At 39.8% G+C, this 21,895-nt stretch overlaps 1 protein-coding gene across 5 annotated transcripts in view; it reads right to left on the bottom strand.

Moving 5' to 3' along the window:
- Nucleotides 1-78: 78 nt before the first annotated feature.
- Nucleotides 79-21,895, bottom strand: part of pbx4 (pre-B-cell leukemia transcription factor 4) — a 34,777-nt gene continuing 12,960 nt past the window's right edge. For 2 of the 5 annotated variants that reach the window (XM_088091066.1, XM_088091068.1), the window contains 7 exons: nt 13,640-13,884; nt 10,546-10,736; nt 10,257-10,392; nt 8,956-9,112; nt 6,566-6,669; nt 5,525-5,611; nt 79-4,042 (listed from right to left, as the gene is read on the bottom strand). In XM_088091066.1, coding sequence (XP_087947192.1) covers nt 3,953-4,042; nt 5,525-5,611; nt 6,566-6,669; nt 8,956-9,112; nt 10,257-10,392; nt 10,546-10,736; nt 13,640-13,884 — 1,010 coding nt within the window. In that variant the 3' untranslated portion in view covers nt 79-3,952. The remainder of the gene's footprint in view (nt 4,043-5,524; nt 5,612-6,565; nt 6,670-8,955; nt 9,113-10,256; nt 10,393-10,545; nt 10,737-13,639; nt 13,885-21,895) is intronic. The other 3 variants (XM_042504809.2, XM_088091069.1, XM_088091067.1) reach the window with 2 other exon arrangements.

The raw sequence follows: 21,895 nt of genomic DNA, 5'->3' as shown, positions 1-21,895 counted from the left end.
GTGTGGGACAAATGCTTTCATCTCTCTGGTGTTTTCCTTTGTCTCGCCAAGGCTGACAGATTCACATATTAATCAAAAGATGGTGCAATCTCTCCTTTTATTACATTTGACTATCACAAGAGCATTTGTGACAAATTATAAAATGAAACACTCCTAAAATCTGAAATCAAATACTGAAAAATCACACTAAATCATTTTTATTAATTTTCTAATAAGAACACTACATTTTGTCATATTCTTCCTTTTTGTTTTACTCTTTCTAGAACAATTCTAAAGTTGAGGTATAAAAGGAGTTCATACAGACTCACAAGTCTGAAAACAGTGGGGGTTATATACAAGAGAAATGGAAAGACAGAGGTAGAGAGAGGGGTAAATACAAGGGAAAGAGGGGAGATACAAATATACTAATAATAAAAACAAAGAAATCAAAAGGGTTTCAGAAACCATTTGGTGCTGTGGAAGTCATTTAGTCAAAATCCAAAGGAGATTTAAACATGATCAACAGTCAAATAAAAATTCTGTGATCTAAAAATTGCAGATCTGTTGCAAAAATACAATGTTTACAATGATGTCTGAAGTTATCAGACATGAATGACTTTGCTGTACTCATTATTTTGATGCAAGTTGACATTATCGGTGCATTTGCTTTAATGTGAAGGTCTGCCTCTCTTCACAAGAATTAACAATTTTAAATTAAGTTTATTTTTAGCAGTTAAATTCCTCAAACAAAATTCGGTATTAACTTCCTCTTTTATCTGTGAAGTACTGCTTGCATATTCACAAAATAGCATCACAACCTCAAAGAATTAAAAACTAAACGGGCACTTGGAGAGCACAGAGCCCCACTAAGGCCTAACGCATCATATCGCAATGTTAACAATAGTAAAAGCTAATTTGTGTAACACAGATCCACTCCGAAATGTAATGGGTTCCTCTTTAGTCCACATTACAGCCTTCCAACAAGTTTCATAAAAATCAGGGACAGTCAGCTGGTAAAATAATTGCCAACTAATTTCATAATAAGTTATTGTGTTTGATTTTTATTTTAAGGAAAAAGAAAAATTCTGCGGTACCAGCTTGTTAAATGTGAATATTTTCTGGTTTCTTTCCTCCCTTATGACAGTAAACTGAATATCTTTGGGTTGTGGACAAAACAAGACATTTGAGGACGTCATCTTAGGCTTTGGGACATTTTAAAAAATTTTCTGACATTTTTTGACCACACAACTAGTCAATTAATCAAGAAAATAATTGACAGATTAATCCACGATGAAAATAATCATTAGTTGCAGCCCCAAAACAGAAAGTTAAAAGAATAACTTGAGCATATTGAAAATAAAGATTGAGAGAGTGACTGTAAAAAAGTAGAAACTGGGGGGTTATCGGATGGGAAGGGGGTCCATAACTCTGTACGGCAAAGCACACCAAATAATGTCCATTGCAGAACCTCAACTGATACAACTGTCTTTCCACAGCACCAAACGTGACACCTGTAAACCCTACATTGCCACCCGGTTATGTAACAAAAAGACCTAAATAATATTCAAAATCGATACAGAGAGTTATCGTGAATCCTGTGACACAAAGGCCAAAGAAAACTGGCATCTCAACCAAAACATCAAAGTTTATAAAAGAAAAAAAAAATACTGAAACATACACAAACTGTACAGTGACATCCATTACAACAGGTAGAAAAAGGGGGAGGGGGGCATGATAATTTGGTGTGGCGATAACGTTATTCATAAGATACAGTCGTATGAACTGTGATGAGTAACAAAACAAGTAATTAGATGTGGGATATCACGTGACCAGCTTATAAGCTCAAGTTTTGTTCTGTAACATATGGTTTTAACAAAGTCTCGACCGACACTTAAATCTTCATAAGGCTGTACCTTACTATCAAAAATGCTTTTGTTATTCACATAACAGTTAATGTATAAAATAGTTCCAAAAAAGAATGAAAATCCCCCAAAAACGTTGAAGGTTTTTGTCTTAAACACGAGTTTTACCACACCCAGTGCTGCCTCTTTTTTTGGTAACAGAGGAGAGAGAGAAGCCCTTGCCCAATCGGCCATAGAACTAAAAACAAAATAGTTGTGGTTTTACCAGAAGGTATTAAAGGAAGGGTTAAGGGGAGAGCATACCTTCGATGCTCACAATCAAAAACAGGTGTGATATGACGGTCCTCACTCCACCCACCCTCCCATGACGCCCCACAACAAAAAACCCCAAAAAATCAAATCAACTTGAGGCATGACAACACCACACAGAGAGACACAGATACAAATATAATTCCCTCCTCTCCTCAAACTGAAAAGGTGGCTGTGCACCAACTTTAGAGAGACACAGAGTAGCATTATTACATTGCTGAACGTGGTATTTTTGGTTTTGGTACAACAGAAGGTTGTAGTGTGTTGCCTCGGGCTCACAAGCTTTGAATGTTTCAAGTTGGGGGGGGGGTGGGGGGGGGATCTCAGTCGAAACCCGCCCCAACCTGGTGTGTCATTGGCTGGTGGAAGCACCCAGTCTCTATAATGCTTACAAAGGTCAGAGGGCACCAGCCAGTTTGACTAAGACATCCCAAGAACACTGTACACACGCCCACACAGAGACACACACATCATTAGCAATACATGATGCACTTTTTCCTTTTTGGTCTGACTGTAATAATTATACCCTTTATTTTTTATTTATTTTTTTGTTAATAAAAACGAAGCTAAAAACTTGGAAGGTTAAATGAAAAACAATATCACGCCTAAAAGTCCTACATGCATGGAAGACAGTCACGTTTCTAAATTCATGTCACGTTTGTCCCAATAACACATCGATGCCCCACAATCTTTCCGCCCTTCATCGTCACTTAGATGCTTTATTGAGCTCATTTTTGGTGGTGGCTGGTGCATTCTTGGTGAAACAGCATTAGAAAATAGCCTACAATCAAATAAACTAGTGGACAGAAAGCAAGAAGTAAAGTCTACAAGCCATCTACCAACACCCTCTATTGGTTAGCAACAAAAAAGGGCTACTAGTTACATCCACTCAACCAAAGATATCCTCCTCTCTCTGCCCTTTCCTCCTCTTCTCACCAGCCCTATTATCACCTGTCCTGCCTGGTATAGAGCAGTGATCCCCTTAACTACCCGCTGACAGGTAGAGACACCCATAACAAGGATGCTAACTTTTGTGCTTGACACATCGTTTATGTCAGCTCACTATGAAAACGACCGAAAAGTTGTGAGGCGTGTGTTATGGGGGTGGGGTGTTGCATGCACTGTTGTGCACATCTCACTTTATATTAAATCTCCAACAGAATTAAACACTGAGCGATAACGGACTGGAAGATACAGCAGTGTCTTGTGTTTAGTTGGCAGAGGGTGATCTCGGAGGAACAGATGTGTTGACAACTACCGGGGCAGCACTTTGGTACGAGCGAGGTGAGCAGAGCTCCCTGGTGATCCGTATCAACAGTTTGGCTGTCAAACGCCAAGGCTTCAAGAGATACAGGCAATCACACACAGTTTTCCAAAGCAAAGGGTCGAGTGCAGAGGTCAACAGCACATGGACAAGCTGTGTGAGTACTTTGTGGAATTAACGTGCATATACACATAATGTACAGACATCATGTTCAACTACACAGCTGGGTCAGTGGTTTTTCAAGAAGTCCTTGATAGGAGAGATGTTTTCTATATGTCTCAGCATCAGTAAGCTCCAATCCTCTTTTTACTCTGGAGCTTCTAGCATTGAAGTGGAGCTGTGGGGTGGAGGGAAAACTCCTCCTAACTACTGTTCGGCTGTCCTGTGTTCCAGCACAGTGTGGTGTTTATGAAATGCGAGCGCAGCCTCGTGCGGCTGTCTAGTTGAGAGACGAGGGAATAGTGAAAAATGAGGACAGAGGATGGTAGTCAGAGCAGACCGCTGTGGGAATGAAGAGATGGCGGGGAGAGCCACCGAATCAGTTGGAGGTGTCAGAGTGGACGCTGCCAGGAGGACCGGGAGGAGAGGTGACCGAGGGGGGGTTGGTGGTGTCCTGCCAGCTGTTAGCCTGCAAACAGTCAAGGAAGACATTGTTCTGCTTGAAGAGGGAGTTTTATAATTGGTAATCTAAATCAGCTATATTTACGCTTACAAGCCAAATGACACAGCCTTGGGATAGCTTACTGGTTGCAACAAAATGCAATTAATTCCTAAGAACTACTAATCTGATAACACATGATATCAGCTGTTTATGTTCAGCTCAGAATAAGCAGAGAATGCATACTTGTATGTATGCTTTCTTACACATATATATGGCAAGAGAAATTGGCATTCTCAAGGAGTAATCTAGCTGGGGAGATCTGTTTTTTCTGATCCTCTTCCTCAATTTACAGAAACCAAGTTTCTTTTTTTTCCTGATGTTTAAGAAATCATCTTACTGGAGAAAGCCCACTTTAACATGGTTACTTAAACCGGACCTATTCTGCTCATTTGCAGGGTCATACTTGTTCAAGTATGCATCTTAAATAAATGTTTACATGCTTTAATAGTCATTAACACTTTATTTTCCTCATACAGTCTGTGCTGGAACACCTGTATTTGCCCTTTGTCTGAAACGCATTGTTTAGCGTCAGTCTCTTTCACCCCCAGCCTTCCTGGAAAAGCCTAGTTGGCTCTGATTGGTCAGCGTTTCTGGATCTTCTACATTGCTGCCAGGGCCACACAATGACGGCACTTTTTACCATGAAAAATTAACATTAACAGTTTATTAACACAAGTAGACGCGTTCCAGTAGGAGTATGATCTGAAGTTAGGGAGAAATTGACAATATTGGCAACCAAGATTACATGTTTCCCTGATGTTGGTATGCAGCTTCTCGTAGCAGTGTAGGCTAAGTCATGTCAACAGTTGCAGTCGCGTGCCTGTAGCAGATGCATGTAAGAAATCAGGCGCACTATGACATCACACTGTAGCCAGAGCAGATAAAACGGTTGGAAAAAGAAAATTCAGAACACACTGAGGTTTTTGCTCACATGGATTACTTCTACATTTGTTTGCCTCCTTATTTGTTCTTATAAGTTTTGACCGTGTTTTAATATGAACATCCTTCAATGTAACTATGTATAAGACAAAATACAGAAAGCATAAAAGGTACCCTTTGAGTGCATTTTAACACATAAGCCACATTTTATAAATTGCTGAAACTAAATTCTCTCTCAAATAATTAAGCAAGAAGTAGTTATTGCTTCATTGTCACATCCCATTGATTTGGTGATTTGCAAATTAAAGAGACCTCGATGTTGAGGTTAACACTGGGTATAGTTGCTTAAAGTAGGATAATTTCAGTGTACAGCTAGAAGCTTAATCACATTTAAAAAAAGGAAAAGGAAAAAAAAGGAAAAAGATGATCATAATAATGCTGTTTAAACAATTGTAAAATGTATAACAGAAACAAAATCTGAGCAAACTGAGCCGAGCATATTCCAGTCAAATATCCTGATTATTAACTGCAAACTAATTCATTACAAAAGGAGTTTTTTTTTTTACTCACATCCAGGCGATGAGGGGTGTAGAGGCCACTACCCGACAGCTCCTCATAGCCGCCCGTCAGGTGTGTAGCACGGTGCAGGGTATCCACCTGTCAGAGACAAAACACACCCACAAATTTCAACACAAATTTCACCACATTAAACAGTGTCTCATTTTAACTAAACCACAGACTGGACAGATGAGCGAGTGTCCACAAACCTCTACTGTCTGCAACAGAGCCAGTCTATATTACTGACTGCTTTCCTGCCAGTGATCTCGTTTTAATGACAGTTGTTTTCCAGTCGATGCGACCACTAAACATTGTGGCTCACCCATTAACTTCATGACTCTCCATTAAACCTCTTCTGCTCTAATTTCCATAAAATGAGAAACTGCAACTGAGGCCAAGAGCCAGTCTTGCACCTTTAATGTTGAATTTTCAAACTATGTAGCGTAACAGCAGAAATCTGTGGACTCCTCCAGAACAACACAACTATATGAGTCTATTAACAGACAAAAATCACAAGGACAGTTCAGTTTGAGGACTTTTTTTCTTGTTCTACTTAAAGGGGTGAACATATGAAGAGCTGGGATGAAGGGATGTGTGGAAGGGGCAGGGAAAAAACAAAGACTAAAAAGGGAGTAAATAATCGGAGGGTTGCTGGTTCAATCCGCAGATATTTCAGCTCTAAACAACTACAGGAGTCTTGAGGACGTCCCTGATGCCCCTAAATTGTTGTAGGGGTTGCGTGCTGAGGCTGACTCCATGCTCTCTTAAATACATAAGGGTAGGGACTATGTGTATGTGTTACTCTAAAGGGATCTGAAGCAACAAACTGTCATTTTTCCTCTTGAGTGAAGCCATAAGCTCCCCAGGGCTCACTGTGCAGACCAAAGAAGGGTCAGTCTGTGTGTGTTTGTGTTGGGGCAGGTTGATGGGGTCAAAGGTAAAGTCAGGACGGGATCTGAGGAGAGGTCGAAAGGAGCTAGGCTAAGGGTAGGTATCCAGGGATTCTGGGTTAATGGCATTGAGGTCAACTATGCAGCTGTCCTCAGTGCATACCTGCGGCTGTAGAGAGGGGGCGATGCTGAGACCCTCTCCGTTGAGCGAACGCAGGCTGAGGTAGGCGTCGCCTGTGTGAGACAAACTGTATGACCCCGGTGACCCTGCAGGCAATATATAGCCAATATCCAATCAGCCCAACCACAGTGCCATGGGGTCAAAAGGTCAGCACTGGTCATGGACATTGACTGAAAGAAGTAAATTCTAATAACCCGCTACAATATGCGGGTCAATGTTCTCAGCTGGCTTATTCTGAATGGATCGTTTTACGAGCATAAAAGCCTGGCTTCTCCTCCGCACACATAACAGCTGCACACACCAACAGCTGAGATGTGTGCCAGCTGGAAAGTAAAACCATGAAAAAAGAGGTGCATGTAATTCCAATATTTGCAAACACACATTTTACAGCTGCAAACAGAAATGTTGATTTCTTTGGCTGAGCTGCCCTCTTGTGTGGATAATAGACTGGGCTTCTGATTAAGGAAAACTGAGTGTGACACATTTCAGTTCCCAAGAGCTGGTGGTGTTTGTCCGTCACAGTGGGCGACAATCAAGTCACTGCTGGGCAGTGATGGAGGACATGAGGTGTTTCACTTTGTAGACGTATAAAGACGCTCAGGATGCCTGATACGGATCGAAAGCTACTTTCCAACATAAGGATTCATTGCTTGTGTTGTGGTGTGCCTTAAAAGGGCAGTTCATCCCAACTCAAAAGTACATATCTTTCCCTTTTACCTGTAGTGCTTTTTATAAATCTAGTTTTGGTGTTAGTTGCAGAGCGTTGGAGAGGCTGTAGAGATATCTGCCTTCTCTAGAATATAATGGAACTACGTGGTACTCTATGATGCCCAATGCACCAATAAAAAAAATGTTTGAAAACCTCACCAGCCATGTCTCTTTCTATAAATAATGACCCCCTTACTCAAGATAATCCACAAACCTTGTTGTAAGCAGTTTCATGTAGGAACTATTCTCCCTCTATCAAACTACCTCCGCCATTGGTATCACTGTGCAGAGGGAAGCGAGCATCTACAGTTAATATCTTCAACACTTGGCAACTCACATCAAAACAATCTAGATTGATAAACAGCACAACAGGTAAGCAGAAAAATATTAGATATAGTTTGGTTTTCAGGTGAAAGGTTCCTTTAACCACATTTGAATCCCTCTCCACATCAGGAAATTCTTGTTGAAAAGCCAAAGGTGGTACATTCAGATTAAATTGTTTGTCTATATTGGCTTAAAAAATTGAAGAGGTGGCTGGTGATGTACAATTTTATGTTGCATGGTACAAAATCCCATAAAGATAATGATTGTAAATGATTCTAAAGTGTAATACTTGGTTCAAAACTTTGATGAAAAATACACAAATGTCACTGGTGATTTGAACTAAACATTACTGAGCTATGGACCATTGCACACATCTGCTTATTTAGTGACTTATGCTCTATTCCCTTTAACCATCTTAACACTTTCATTTTCCCCCATCCAAAAAGACATAACATCTGGTCAATGCAGCTTCCTGCAGCACTGCCATTGTTTTGTCTGTGACTCTCAGCTGGTAACAAAAATAGGAAATGGTGCATTTCTGACACCATGTAGTCTCCCTCATGTCTAGTATCACTTCTCATTTGTAGAAAAACCCTTTCTCTCACAGACAGCTTTGAGTTTAGTCACTCTTAAGTGGTCACCGTTTTATTTTGAGCACACAGAAGATTTAAAGGAGAAACTGACTGAATTAATTGAAAAGAATGACCACCTACCTGCTCTATTCCTTAGCAAACTCTGATTACTAAAGTATTACTATGTGTTGAAAAATTGTGCTATAATAAGAATGGGTGACATTAATGCAAAGATTGATATAACGCGCACAACAAAAACAGTTGAATAAATAATTAAATGGAGATGCTTTGCACAAAGAAAATATGGGAGATGGACAGAAAGCATTTGAAGCAGACATTAGGTGAGTCCTAACTGATACGCATGAGCATAACAGCAATTCTATACTTGTAGTTCATGATTAAAAGGACAAATTACGCAGCCAGGAGGTAAAAGTGGGCAATATCCTGAACAGCTGGCTTGCTTGCGGCAGTGCCAGATAAGTAAAATTTGAGTGCAGTTTTCTGATTATACAAAAGTATATTATATGCTGGCTAAAGAAAGCATCTTTTACCAATTGTGTCATGCATAAATAGGATGTTTTCCCATGACTTTAAACACACAGTGTGGGCAGATAGCTGTGAGAACTTTTTCAGTATACGGTGTGTTTTTTTTCTTACAGACAAAGTGTGGTTAAGTTGGTGTTAAGAATGAAAGTGTGTGTAGAGGAACTGAAGCCTGTTGATGAGAAGTGACAGGCTTGTGTGTAGATGAGATGGAGCATGCGGTACCTGAGTTGGGCGTTGCAGGAGAGTTAGCCTGGCTAGCCTGCGCAGACACATTGGCAGCATCCACCGCTGTTTTCACTGCGTAGAGGTTCGCTTCTTCCTGGAACTTACCAATGTTCTTCTTGTAGCGTATTCTCTTGTTGCCAAACCAATTAGAGACCTGAGGGGGACAGATGGATGTCAGATATTCAATGCAGTGTTTCTTTTGCATTAATTAAGCTGTCCCTAGTCCCTCTGCAAAAGATTCAAATTCCAGTTTTCACCTTTTTACTTCTAATAACAGAAAAAACAGTCTTTTAGAAGACACTATAATATATGTGGTGAAACTGATCAGACCCCCTTTACGCCTTGCATTAAATTGTGATTCATATTGAGACTGTATCTAAATATGATTTATCCACATTACTTTCACACTTAGTATTATTTGTGTCTCTGGTATCCACATTGAGATCCGAACAGTTTCAACTCCTTCTCCACAATTTGCTTAGCCATTGCTTCATAAATGGCTCGCTTGAGATATCAGTTGCCAGTTTTCGCATGTATACTTTATTGGACCAAACTGAAAGCAGACACTTGATGTTATCTTGACTCTGTCCTGTAAAGTATACCTCTGCAGGCCCTGCAGTCGAATATGTCAACAACTATCTGGCTGTTAACTGTTTCTTAAATAAAAAAAATAAAATAAAATTCTTTGAAATAAAATAACCTAGGGTGCACATCATGACATTGTCTGCATTTTCAGAGCCAACATTGGCATAAAAATATATGAAATATTTAAATAAAATCTCTGCTGGTGTATTATTTTTCCTTTGAATACGTCAGCGAGGTTGACGGTGATCACTCATTGATGGGAAGAATACATTACAGATGAGGGACCCACCATGTAAGTATTAGCATCAGATGACAGAGATACCACAGCTTCAGCGTCACATGAAGGACAGCCGATGCTAGCCCACTGGTTTGGAAAAGTCGCACGCAATTACATATTTTTGCCCATGTAGTTGTTGCATGTGGATCGAAAAAGCAGTTGCATTGACACTTGTGTTGAACGTGGTCACAAAGCGTCGCTGACCACCTCTGGAGAGGGGATTTGGCCTGTTACATAACACGTTGTTCTCAATAAGTTTAGAGTCCATTTACACCTCTACTTTCAGGCACCATCAGATTGCAAACCCAAAGCGCATTTTAACACAAGGTGTAAAGGGGGTCACTGACAGGCGATCTCAAGTAAAACCATCAAAATAACCTCAGCTTCCACAAAAACAGCTCCAGTTTCCTGGATAATAATGGTGTAAATAATTCACCTGAGACACAGTGATCCCACACTTTTTGGCCAGTTCCTCCTTGGCTTCCTCACTGGGGTAAGGGTTAGACAGGTGGGAGTAGAAATACTCGTTCAGCACCTCTGTAGCTTGCTTGTTGAAGTTGCGCCTCTTACGTCTGACACACAGAGAGAAGAGATAATGACGAACATGCTGGGAATGTACAGGTCTGACACCACATCGACACGCTTAGATCACTTCAGCTTTCAAGAAAATAACCAGCCATCCAGCACGCATGCATGCACTCACATTCACACACACACAGACAGACCTGGCGTCAAGGAAGCGTGAGCGCAGAATCATGACGGCCTCGCAGGTGCTCTGTTTGAGCTGCATCTGAATGGAGCTGAACTTGCGGTGGATGATGGCCACCATGCGCTCAATCTCCTTGGGAGAGATGGGCCGTGTGCGAGACTGCTCTCTCAGCAGGTTCATTACATGGTTGGTGAACTCACTGCAGGCCTGGACCAAGGAGAGAGAGAGAAAGGAGTTGAATACTACTGTAAAAAGACAGCATGAGCACAGATTCTGTCCAGTGGCGTGACATGGTTTTGATGATGACATGCTCCGGCTGTCTGACTCCTCTGTTGATCAGCTGCAGTCATCTTTTCTGAGAAAAATAGAGTAATGTCAGAAGGCTGTTTTTGAAGTAGAAGCATTGGAACCATAAAAGAAAGTCTACAGCAATGGCTTTAAAACCTGTATCAGTGAAATAACCAGGTAAGGGCAGCTTGGTGTGATTAAGAATCAAGAATTTGCAGAGCTAAACAAAAGCCAGGAATGTTTTTCCATGTGGTCTTGGAGAGAACATCATCTCAATAATTCATACAATTCATACAATTTCTAAATGTGTGTTGTTTTTTTTTTTAAAAGATTATTTTTTTGGCATTTTCACTGTTATTAGATAGGACTGATTAATAGTGTGAAAGGGGTAGAGAGTGGGGATGACATGCAGTAAAGGGCCTTGAGCGGGAGTTGAACCTGAGGCTGCAAGAACACTGCCTTTATTCATGGGCCGCCTGCTTTATCCACTCAGCCACGGACACACCAAACATGTGTATTTTAATGTATCGACATCAAAATGAAATATCATGATTTGTTGTGAAGCCACTATATTTATCCACCTGTCATTTTATCTGTTAAATTTTGAGTTAGGCACACTAAAGGACATCAGAGTAAAAAAGAATGCATGAAGAGGAAGAGTCCAGGGTCCAGATGCTTAAAAATGTGAAAAGTGAAAAATGTGCATATGCATTCTTTTCATCTGATTTATGAAGATGCACATACACCTGATTCTGTTTTGTAAATCTCAGTCATTATGGAGCTGGCCGCATGTGTGTGAGCCTTATTTCCACTCCCACAGTTTGCCATAAATGAGTGACAGCCTTAAGCAACCATTTGCATATTGATACTTGTGCCCGCTCCACCACTCAGACCTGTCAATGAAAAATACAGCAAAGAAGGTGCAACTTCACCAGTATTGGCAAAGTTCTCCAACAGCAGAGGAGCTGTCATCACACACAGCTCTGGGACCATACCAGTATTCATTACATATTTCTGCAAACCATCATCACTACAGTAAAATTTCAGTCATTGTTATTATTGAATGTCAGCAGTACAATCAATGATTAGTTAAAAGCACACGTGAAAATTGACTTTATAAGGTGCTTCACAACTACAGGATAAAACAAAACTGTACTTAAAAGGAAGATGATGGTTCAAATGCAAATACTAACAATAAAATTATCTCATAAATTTAAAAATGTTTTTGATAAATGTACATTTGATTGACATTTTTTCAGAAAGCTGTCCAAAAGTAATTTTGTAATCAGTGAAATAAGCAAACAACAATATTTACATTAAATCTCCTCATCATATCATCTGCAGATATCTCTTATCAAAATTGTGCTTACACCTGGTCTCAAATCTGCATGAGGTGCACACACTCTTCCTTTATAAATATCAAGTTGAAGTCACCAGGTGTACTCTTTGTTTGAAGGATACCTGCAGACTCTCAGCTGCCTGAGGTGTGTGGTTCTCAATTCATGCATGTTGTCATTCCAAACAACATGACAGTAGATAATTATAGTAATTAAAATACCTCCAAAACAAACATGGAAAAAGAAATAATAAGTCGACTATTGTTGCATTGTTGGAATAAAATCCTTCGGGTCAAATTCTAACAGAACAACAGTTTTCTGTATATTTCCTGTCATTTTGCACAGGACAACTGTTACCAAACTGATGATTGGATGGCGAATCAGTACTTTATCTAACAGACAGATGTAAATTCATATAACATGTTAATATTAGGGCTGCACAATTAAGGTCAAAAGATTATTGTAATCAATATTGAGCTCACGATTATTCATTGTTTATAAGGACAAGATATATATTTTTTAAATTTTCACATTGGAATACACAGAGCACTGCTTTTACTGCTATGTTGTGAGACATTCCTGATAATTTACAAATCTTTGTATCAAAGTAAGACGGGTCCTTTTTCAGATTGCATCCCCCAGAGAAAAACTAAACTAAAAACATAATTGTACCAAAACTTTTAATCAAAATTACATCAACAGAGCATTGCTTTCACTTTCACTTTGTGCAACATTCTTGCTTATTAACAAATCTTTTCATTTAAAAAAAAAAACTTAATAATAAAGTTCCTCTTAACCTGAGTTCAGTGCAAATTCTGGAAGCAAAATATAGATTTAAGGAGGGGGATAGCAACATTATATTTCTTGGCCTTCATGCATTCATCATATTATGTACCTTGGGTTTTTCAGGTGACTTAAGTTAGTTATGTTGCTTTGCGGTGCAGTTTCAAGTGTCATGCGCTCTAAATCAAAAATTGTTCCAAACAAGAGATGATTCGTATGGAGGGACTAGTTCTTCCCCTTCTGCTCCAGACATCTGATCCTTATTTTGACCACCTGCTCTTTGTTGTATATTACTCTTCTACTCTACTCGGGACTGCAGCTGCAACTTCAGGAAAGTTTTTCATTGGCTGCTGCTGCACACACAACAGCTGCCATGGCTGTTAGTTTAGGAAGCACTTGATTTGATATGAAGCAGAGTTTTATGTGAGCAGAACATGCATTTTAAATGTCAATATGATAATTTGCTTTACTTAAAAGCCAAGGGCACAAGTTTCGTTTTAACACTGGGTGGGGTTGGGTGTCCTCAAAATAAAAGCCCTCTGCTACTTACATGTTCAAAATACTGAAGGAGGCGTGTCCCCCCTGAACAATACGGGAAGCCAAAATCGTGATTGAGATAACTACTCGATTAATTGTGCAGCCCTTGTTTATATGTGTGAATTACAGTATATGCTCAAGCATTTCCATCTGCTCCGCACACACCTGTTCATACTTCTCCAGCTCAGAGTGATAGATCTGGCGGATCTGGGCGAGCTTGGCTCTGTAGTCGGAGTGTTCGATGCTGCTGTCTGTGGGTGATCCCCCTGCTGCTGCTGCAGCTGCAGCCGCTGCAGCCGATCCTCCGCCCTTCTCCGGTCCCGACACACCCTCTGCTAACAGCATGTTGTCCAACCGCATAATCTGGGGATCTGGTGGGTCCTCCTCCTGCACGCCTCGTATACTCAGTACTGGACAGAAGAAGACAGAAAGCATTGGAGTTAGACAGGCAAGGTCAACATTCACCTGCATAGACTAAAATCCTGTTTGTGTTATAGTCTGCCCAAGCCTTCCTCAGGCTGATCAAACCTGTTGTTTAAAAAGTTTTTGAAAACTGACAGACCACACATTTCCCTTCAAGGGATAGGCTAATATTGAGGGTTCTAGGGGTGCATAAGAAGACACTTTATCACTGCTAAAATTCAAAGAAGTGCAGCCCTGCCAAAACCCAGTCAAGTTTCTCCCCTGAGTCATTGCTATGAGCGCCTGGCTGAATTCTCAATGAGCCTGAATTTCCTCTAAATCAACAGCAGAGGGCAGTGTGGTCCCTCTGTGGCAGGCTGCCAAAGATAAGGGCATGAGGCATGGGACCAGTAATGGGAGTGCATGTGCTGTCACTATGAGCCCCAGTGGCCATAAGTATAGTTATCAGTTGCTGCTCTCCACCACTGCATTATACCAGGACCTCTGTCAGCCTACAGCCATGCTCTCATCTCTCTCTCTTTCACACACACAGACACACACACCCTTACAGATACCACTCTGTTACTGAAAAGTTTAGTGCAGACAACCATCTTTTCTTCAGAGCCCCAAGCTTTTAACACTTAACTAAATTTTCTCTTCCTTTCATTCAACTTCAAAAAGTAAGAGCAGAAACTTGGTATCACAATTGAAAGTATTAAGCACATTATTTACTAATAATACATTCATTTTGCAAAGTGTGATAATGACTACGGTACAAATACAGCAATTTAAAATAACTGTAGCTCGAAAATTCCCTTTAAAGTGGATTAGCAAAAAAATTAGTTTCAGTGTATTAATTCAAAAGTGATTTTATGGCTAATTATGAAAAGAGCAACAAATTAGAGCACGAATGATTGGCTGAATAATCAAAAAGCCTACAACAGAAAACTGAACAGCGACTACCCTGATAATTAATTTGATGTCCTTACATTTTCAAGCAAAAATGCAACATTCACTAGTTCCTCACATGTCAGGATTCCCTGAATTTCTTAGGTTTATATCACTGTAAATCGAATATCTTCGAGCTTTGAGCTGTTTTGTATGAGGAACTGTGATGAACTTGATTTGTAGATTACACAAAAACAACCACATTAAACTATTATCAGATAATTAAATGAACAATTCCCTGCACATGTTTACTTGCAGGAAAAAAAAAAATAAGATTATATGCTTAGGTTTGTGTCCAATAGCAATGCATTTTTTTGAAGGCAGGACATGAGGCTAGAAATCATCTTATATTTTGGATATTGTCGATGTTGTTTTTTCCTGGTTTTACAGCCTAAATTACAGTAAAATAATGTGATTTTATAAACATACCAGACTGTTCTACCTGTTTTATTATTTCTCTTTGGTCATTATATCCACATTAATGATGACATAATGATTTTCTGATCATTTACTGATGTTCAGTGTACATATTTTGTAAAAGCACCAAAAATGAACCATAAAATATCAATACAGTATTGATACTGAGGTATTTGGTCAAAAGAATATAAGAATATAATTGCGTTACGAAAGTAGGCAAGATGTTGATTCGCTCTACATATTTGTTAACTAATATAGAGAGCTGCAATGATTTATCAATTAGATGTCAACTATTAAATTGATCACCAGCCAATCTGATAACTGCTTAATAGGTTTGAATATGTTTTTACGAAAAAAAAGTCTAAGTTTAATGTTTCCAGCTTCTGAAATGTGATTTTTTTTCTGGTTCCTCTATGACCATAAAATGAATATATTTGGGTATTAGACAAAATCTTGGGCTTTGGGAAACACTGATTGGTATTTTGCATCAAATTCTGACTTTTTATAGACCAATCATCTACTCAATTGATCAAGAAAATAATCAACAGATAGTAATAGTTAGCTGCAGCCCTACTGATATGGAGAACAGTGCAAACTGTTAAAATATGAATGTGAAATATTGGTTCAGTCACAAATAAACACAGTAATGTGTCCACATTTATGTTAATCTGTAGAACATGAGACTAAATTAATGAGGTAAAGCCAATTTAAACAGTGGTGAAACCAGACGGGACTCTGAAGGAGACAGACGCTAACAATATGTATGACAAGATTAATCCCAGTGGAAACTGGGTTAGGCGTTTGTCCTCCTTAAGGATTACGCTAGTTAGTCAAAGCTCATCATCAGAGGTTAGGGGGTGCATGAACTCACTCATTCAAAGCTTCTCTTGTTAGCACAACTACAATCTTGTGATTCTTTATGCTGTTGTCAAAGAGTCGCGCTCAGGAAAAAAGTTTGCTGCCGTGAAGCAGTCAGAGCTAACAAATGAGAAGAGCTGCACTGTAGCACTAACAGATGTGAAAGAAATGAGGACAAAAACAGTTTAAGTTTCCAAGTGCTACAGAGCAGATGAGTTTTTGCTTTTTTCAAACTTCATTTGATAAATGAGTCTGTTCCACCATTTAAGGCCTCTCCTAGCAAAGCGTCCAACTTTCCCTCCCCTTTTTTTCTTGTTCCTTCTTGCCTTTTTCTTTCCCTCTGCTTAGGTCTCTTCTCTCTCTGAGGCACATTCCTGCTCCGCTGCTCCCCCATCTCAGGGCTCAGGAATGCAGCAGACCCAGCCGCCTGAACTAATGACCCTGATTCGCCCATCTCTTTCCCTCCTCTTTTTCTTCCCTTTCAGCCATTCACAAACGATCTTTGCACTTCCTAGCCGATAACCTATAGCTAATTTATCGATCAAGGACCTGAGGTATTTGTTTTGTACCTGTTGAATCCCCATGATTATTTGGATTCTGTGCCTATGCTCTGATGGCACTTAAAGTTTTGTGTGCACTGACAAAATTTAGGCCACTCCGGCTTGGACAGCTCCAACTATGTGGTTACTGTCCATCCACTGGGAAGTACAACCGACCTACAGTGAAGAGGGCAACTGTGACTCTTCAAGCTTCTCACCTCTCCCCCTCCCTTTTGCCCCCACTCCTCATTATGGCCCCCAGCTGTAGCCTAATGCCCCTACATTCCCCTAATTACTCCAATTAAGCTGTGATTACCCACAATTGCACTCATGCACAGTCTAGTGGCCTAGTGGTATTACAGCAGCTGTTGAGATGAGTTAAGATGCACAGAAAAATAGCATACGAATTGGACACAGGTATAAAAAAAAAAAAAGAGCCAGAAAGTCTTCCACTCACAACCTAACCAACTATGCCATCCTGAAAACAATAATAATAATAAAAATCTACAGGTCTGAGAGCTCACTGGCTGTTTTTCCAAAATCTAAGCAGAGTCTCCTTTTGATCAACTAGCTCCTGACATCGCCGCCGGGCTGGTTCTGTTACTGAGTGACTAAAATTCAGAGTGCTGTAAGTAATGATACTTAAATTCCTCCTTTTTTTAAAATAGGAAGACAGCTTAAGGCCCACAGCCTGCATCCACAGCTCTTAGAAATCACACCATTATGCACACGCTACCACCCTAGCTGGGCTGTGTGGCATTGAGAGACGGAGCGAGCAACACATACTATGAAATATTCAGGGTATCCAGCTGGGCTTTCACTGCATACATAATCATTCTCATTTCTGCACAGCCAATGTGGAAACGGTGCACTATGCAGACACAACACACAATATATGAAGTGGTGCAGGTAAGGGTGAACAACCTAACCAATAGTGTGGTGCTGTACATTAACTGTAATGCCTTCCACACATAGGGCTAGATAAGACTTAAACGCAGTCAGTATATCATTGCTCAGCTCACAACACAAGCTTTATCCTTGTCTGTCTTTTCCCTCGCTAGCATCCCCTTTTTCACTCTGTCTCCCCCCAACACACATCCCCTCCCCCCTCTCCCTTTCAGCACACCCCCACCCACCTCCCCAGTGCCCCCCTCCCTCCCTCTGTTCTCCATTTCAGTCGAGTTCTCCATGTGAGCCGCAATCCCTCATGCTGTCAGCCCCCCCTCTCCCTCTCTCTGTAGACAGACAGGATTAGCATTTTAATTGCATCAGCTCCCTTGGGTATTCTCAGCCTTTCACTGGGAGAGAGCAAGGGAGCGGGAGAGAGGGAGAAGGATAGAGAAGGAAAAAAAGGGGAAAAAAGGTAAGGAGAGAGAGAGGGTAGAAGGAGAACCAAGGAGAATTGAAAAAAGGAGTCACAGGAGAAGATATGTGTGCAAGAGAGGAAGAGACACAGGGAGAGAGAGAGAGAGAGAGAGAGAAAAGCTACAGAAATATACAGAATCCAGAGTACAGACGTGCCAGAGAGCGAGTGAGCCAGAAAGAGTGAAAAGATAGGACTGTGAAAACATCAGTTTTTCCTTTCATTACAGACAGAGAATTCAGATAAAGAGAATGGGCCATAGAAAGATGGTTTTCACAATGAAAATATGCTACATGAATATGCAAATTTACCTCGCAAAAACAATTCTCAACTGCAGCTCTGGAGATATGATAGGTAAAAGCCCATACAAGGATTAAAACTGTATGCAGGACATAAAATAGTGTCTGGGCAATACAAATGTTGCTAAGGAAAATCTGCCTGTATAAACCTACTCTTAAAAAACAATAAACCTAAGGGAAGAATAAATTCCTTCCATTACCATGCTTAACACTTAAAACCTGGCAGGTTGAATTTGGTTTCAGTCCCCTGAAACATGGCCTTAAATTCAAATTTTAGGGAAAAAAAACGTTACAGAAAACTCGACAAAACCCAGACCTGACCAGCCAAGGGTTGGGCTATATGACTGCATGAAGCCCACAGTGCAAGGGTACAACTTAAACGTTTAAAAATTTAGTTGTGAATATAAATACCACTGAAATTTTATCATTCTTGATACTCTCAATACTCAATTCAATGTCATGGTAATAAAGACAAAATTATTTAAATAAAATTTTATAATCATTCCCTAATGATCTGCCGGGAATGCAGTGTACTAGTCTCTGCAGGTTCATGATATTTTGGGGCTAGAAAACACATATTAGCCTACAGAACATTAACATATTTCTCCTCCAATGGTGTTGTTGTTCAGCATTGTTACATTTAAGATGGGACAGTTGGTCTCTGTGGTAGGCTATTTGTCCCTCTCCTACTCCACTGTAATTGGACGGCTGGGTGACAGTAAAAAGCGCAGCTATTTACCCAAAGATGAATATGTTTCATCTTTAAGCAACCAGAATAAGCCAAATGTACAATGCTCAGTGCTGAATAGATGCTCAGCGTCTCGTCATGCTGATGCTGTATGTAGCAGAGTGTAAATACGCAGCGTCCAGTGGTAAACAAAATACAAAAATATGCTGGCCTCAGGAAAAAAATGTATTTATTCAACTACTCCAGGCTAAGCAGTCTACCACATGTTTTTTATTGTTCTGTGCTGATAGGCATTCTTCTTCCTTCTTTGGTAATTAACCGGAGACTAGAAGACTTGTATGTGTATTTGCTGCCCCATCAGGCCTGGAAGTGTTGCATCTGCACTACTAGGACTGACCCAAATTCTTCAAAGCTCGAATCATTACCATGGTAATCGATACCCAAATCAGAATTTTAATGCCCCCCTTTTCACCCTAAAAATTCCACATAGCCCATTAATTAAGAAATAGTGATCCAACATAATGCATTATGCTTCAGCATTAATTATTTGTTATTCTTGGAAAAGGACATTTGAACTCAGTGATATGCCTAATTTTGTTAATCCGATTGTTTGACCACCTGTGACAGGCTCATATATACGATGTAAAGATGTTGAAGTCAAGTGTCTGGAGTGGTTTTAAAATTTATAAAGATAACCCCCAACAAGTCCAGTGCAAGATATGCCCCTGAAGAAAACTGCCTACCTAAAGAACTGGAGAAAAATGAGTACCGTCACAATTTTGGCATCAACTTGATGCTCAAGTATCGGTGCTTGTGACATCCCTAGTAGAAATATGTCCACCAGTAGCAGGTGCTACTTTTAGGGGAGCAAATCAGGGCTGGATTCTCGTATGATTGTATGATTAATGCGTGATATTGCAAATTCAGCTGCCTCGCAAGGTAACATGATTTGGGCAGACATGGAAGAGGTGAGTGAAGTTGTAAGTACAGAACCCTGTAATAATTACATTATTGCTCACAGGAAACTTAAAGGCACTATTTTTAAAGAATTTTAGTTTAGCTGTATTGAGTCTTGTGTTTTAAACTCAAATATTGTCTTATGTGAGGCCGCTGTTTTTTCAACAAGTTTCAAATAAATGAAGAAAATCATCAAATGTGACGAAGTACAGTATAGTTATTTTAACTTTTCTCAAATAAAATTATGAAACAATTTTTGAATTGGGACATAATATTACCCTGATAGGACATTTTTGCCATATCACCTATCCCTACACCAGACCTAGTCTGACTTTTGTTTTTTCAGATTCTCATGTCTGATCAGTTTGACTTCCTCTTTGAAGAAAAACAGTGATAAGTGGCTTTAGAGAAGAGAGAGAGCAGTTTCCTCGAAGTCCTTGACCTTTAAATCCATGCAGTGAAATTCAAACTTCACGTTCATTATGTCCACTTAGTCACCCACTGAAGTCTGTAAATGTAAAAATCACATGTGCTCATATCACGATAGCAGTCTTAAGCAATCTGAGTGGGAGCCTTGATGCCAATGGCAATTATTTTTGAAAATTTTATGTTGTAACAATTGATTAATGTCGACTTTCTCAAACAAGTTCCTCTGTGCATATTATATTTTGATTTACCATGCCATTTTGGTGGAATGTGGGTTGCTTGGGTGAGTAAAATGTTGCCTTGGGCAAGTTGTAGAATATGGCATTAAAAATGAATAATTTCCCTGATGGGCTTTTTGCCAAATGGATAGAGGAAAATAGCTAAATTTCTACAGCAAATTCAACATAAGAAGTGTGTATCCCATTCTTCTAGAATAGTGGGGTTTTAATACAGAGTACAGTCAACTAATGAGCCTAATCCATATGTCTATTCCTACTTTAAGCAGCTCACGCTAATCAGCATCTGTTTGGGTAGCCCATAAGAGTCCTGTTGCACGCAGCCCCCCACTATGACAAACACACACACACACACACACACACACACAGAGAAAGAGGTAAGCATTCAGAGCAAACACAGTGTGGTCTGATTAAGGTGTGAATTGGAGAACTCACACCTTGGGCAAACACAACACTTCAGTGGAACACATCATTAATCAGCCCTTAATTAACTAAAGAGAGAGGCTTGGACACTCGAGCGATGACGATGTGTACCCCCCTTGAATGGTCATACACGAACACACCGTCACACACACAAAAACACACACAAACACTAATGAGGGATAGATCAATTTGTTTTGTCACTTAATCTGCACAGATATCAGGCAATAAAGGATCTGCAATACCTTAATGTCTATCATTTATATGCATTGTTTTGGTAAATTACTGAAAACATTTCCCTGATAGCCATTCAGATAAAGTAAAAATAGGCTGAAAAATAAATGTAATCAGCAGATATAAAGTATTTTTGAGAATACTGACAATGAAAATAATGCCTTAAAATGACAACATTATCATTTATTGCAACTATTTCCAATATAAGTAGGTATAGTAATAGACTGACGAATGATATAAATGTAGTCCATTCAAAAGTAACAGTATCAAAATGAACACAGAGGATACAGATTATAAGCGATCTTCACACGCAGTACATTGGTGTACTTACTATATAAGCAAAATATCAAAAAAGTCATATTCCGTGCATTTGCGTGGACAAGGATGAGCTCGACCAAAAAGAAGCACAACATTTGGCTTGAGTCACTTCAGTGTAGGCAAGCTAACCAGCATGCACCTCCCAAACTCATTCAGGTAGCATAGAAAGCATATTACAGACCTGGAGTTGCTGTGAGTATACTGTTATGTGCTCACGGTTTGTGTTTCATAGTAAGCTTGACTCAATTTGGAACATGCCAGCATCCTTACTAGTGTCAGACCGCACATTGGTGTGTTATTTTAGGCGACTGAGCAA

The sequence above is a fragment of the Plectropomus leopardus genome, chromosome 18 (genome assembly GCF_026936395.1).
Source record: "Plectropomus leopardus strain MGB_pleo_1.0 chromosome 18, ASM2693639v1, whole genome shotgun sequence".
In the NCBI taxonomy this organism is placed as follows: Eukaryota; Metazoa; Chordata; class Actinopteri; order Perciformes; family Serranidae; genus Plectropomus; species Plectropomus leopardus.
Note: the sequence above shows the minus strand (reverse complement) of the source record. Positions and strands in the feature narration are given on the sequence as shown.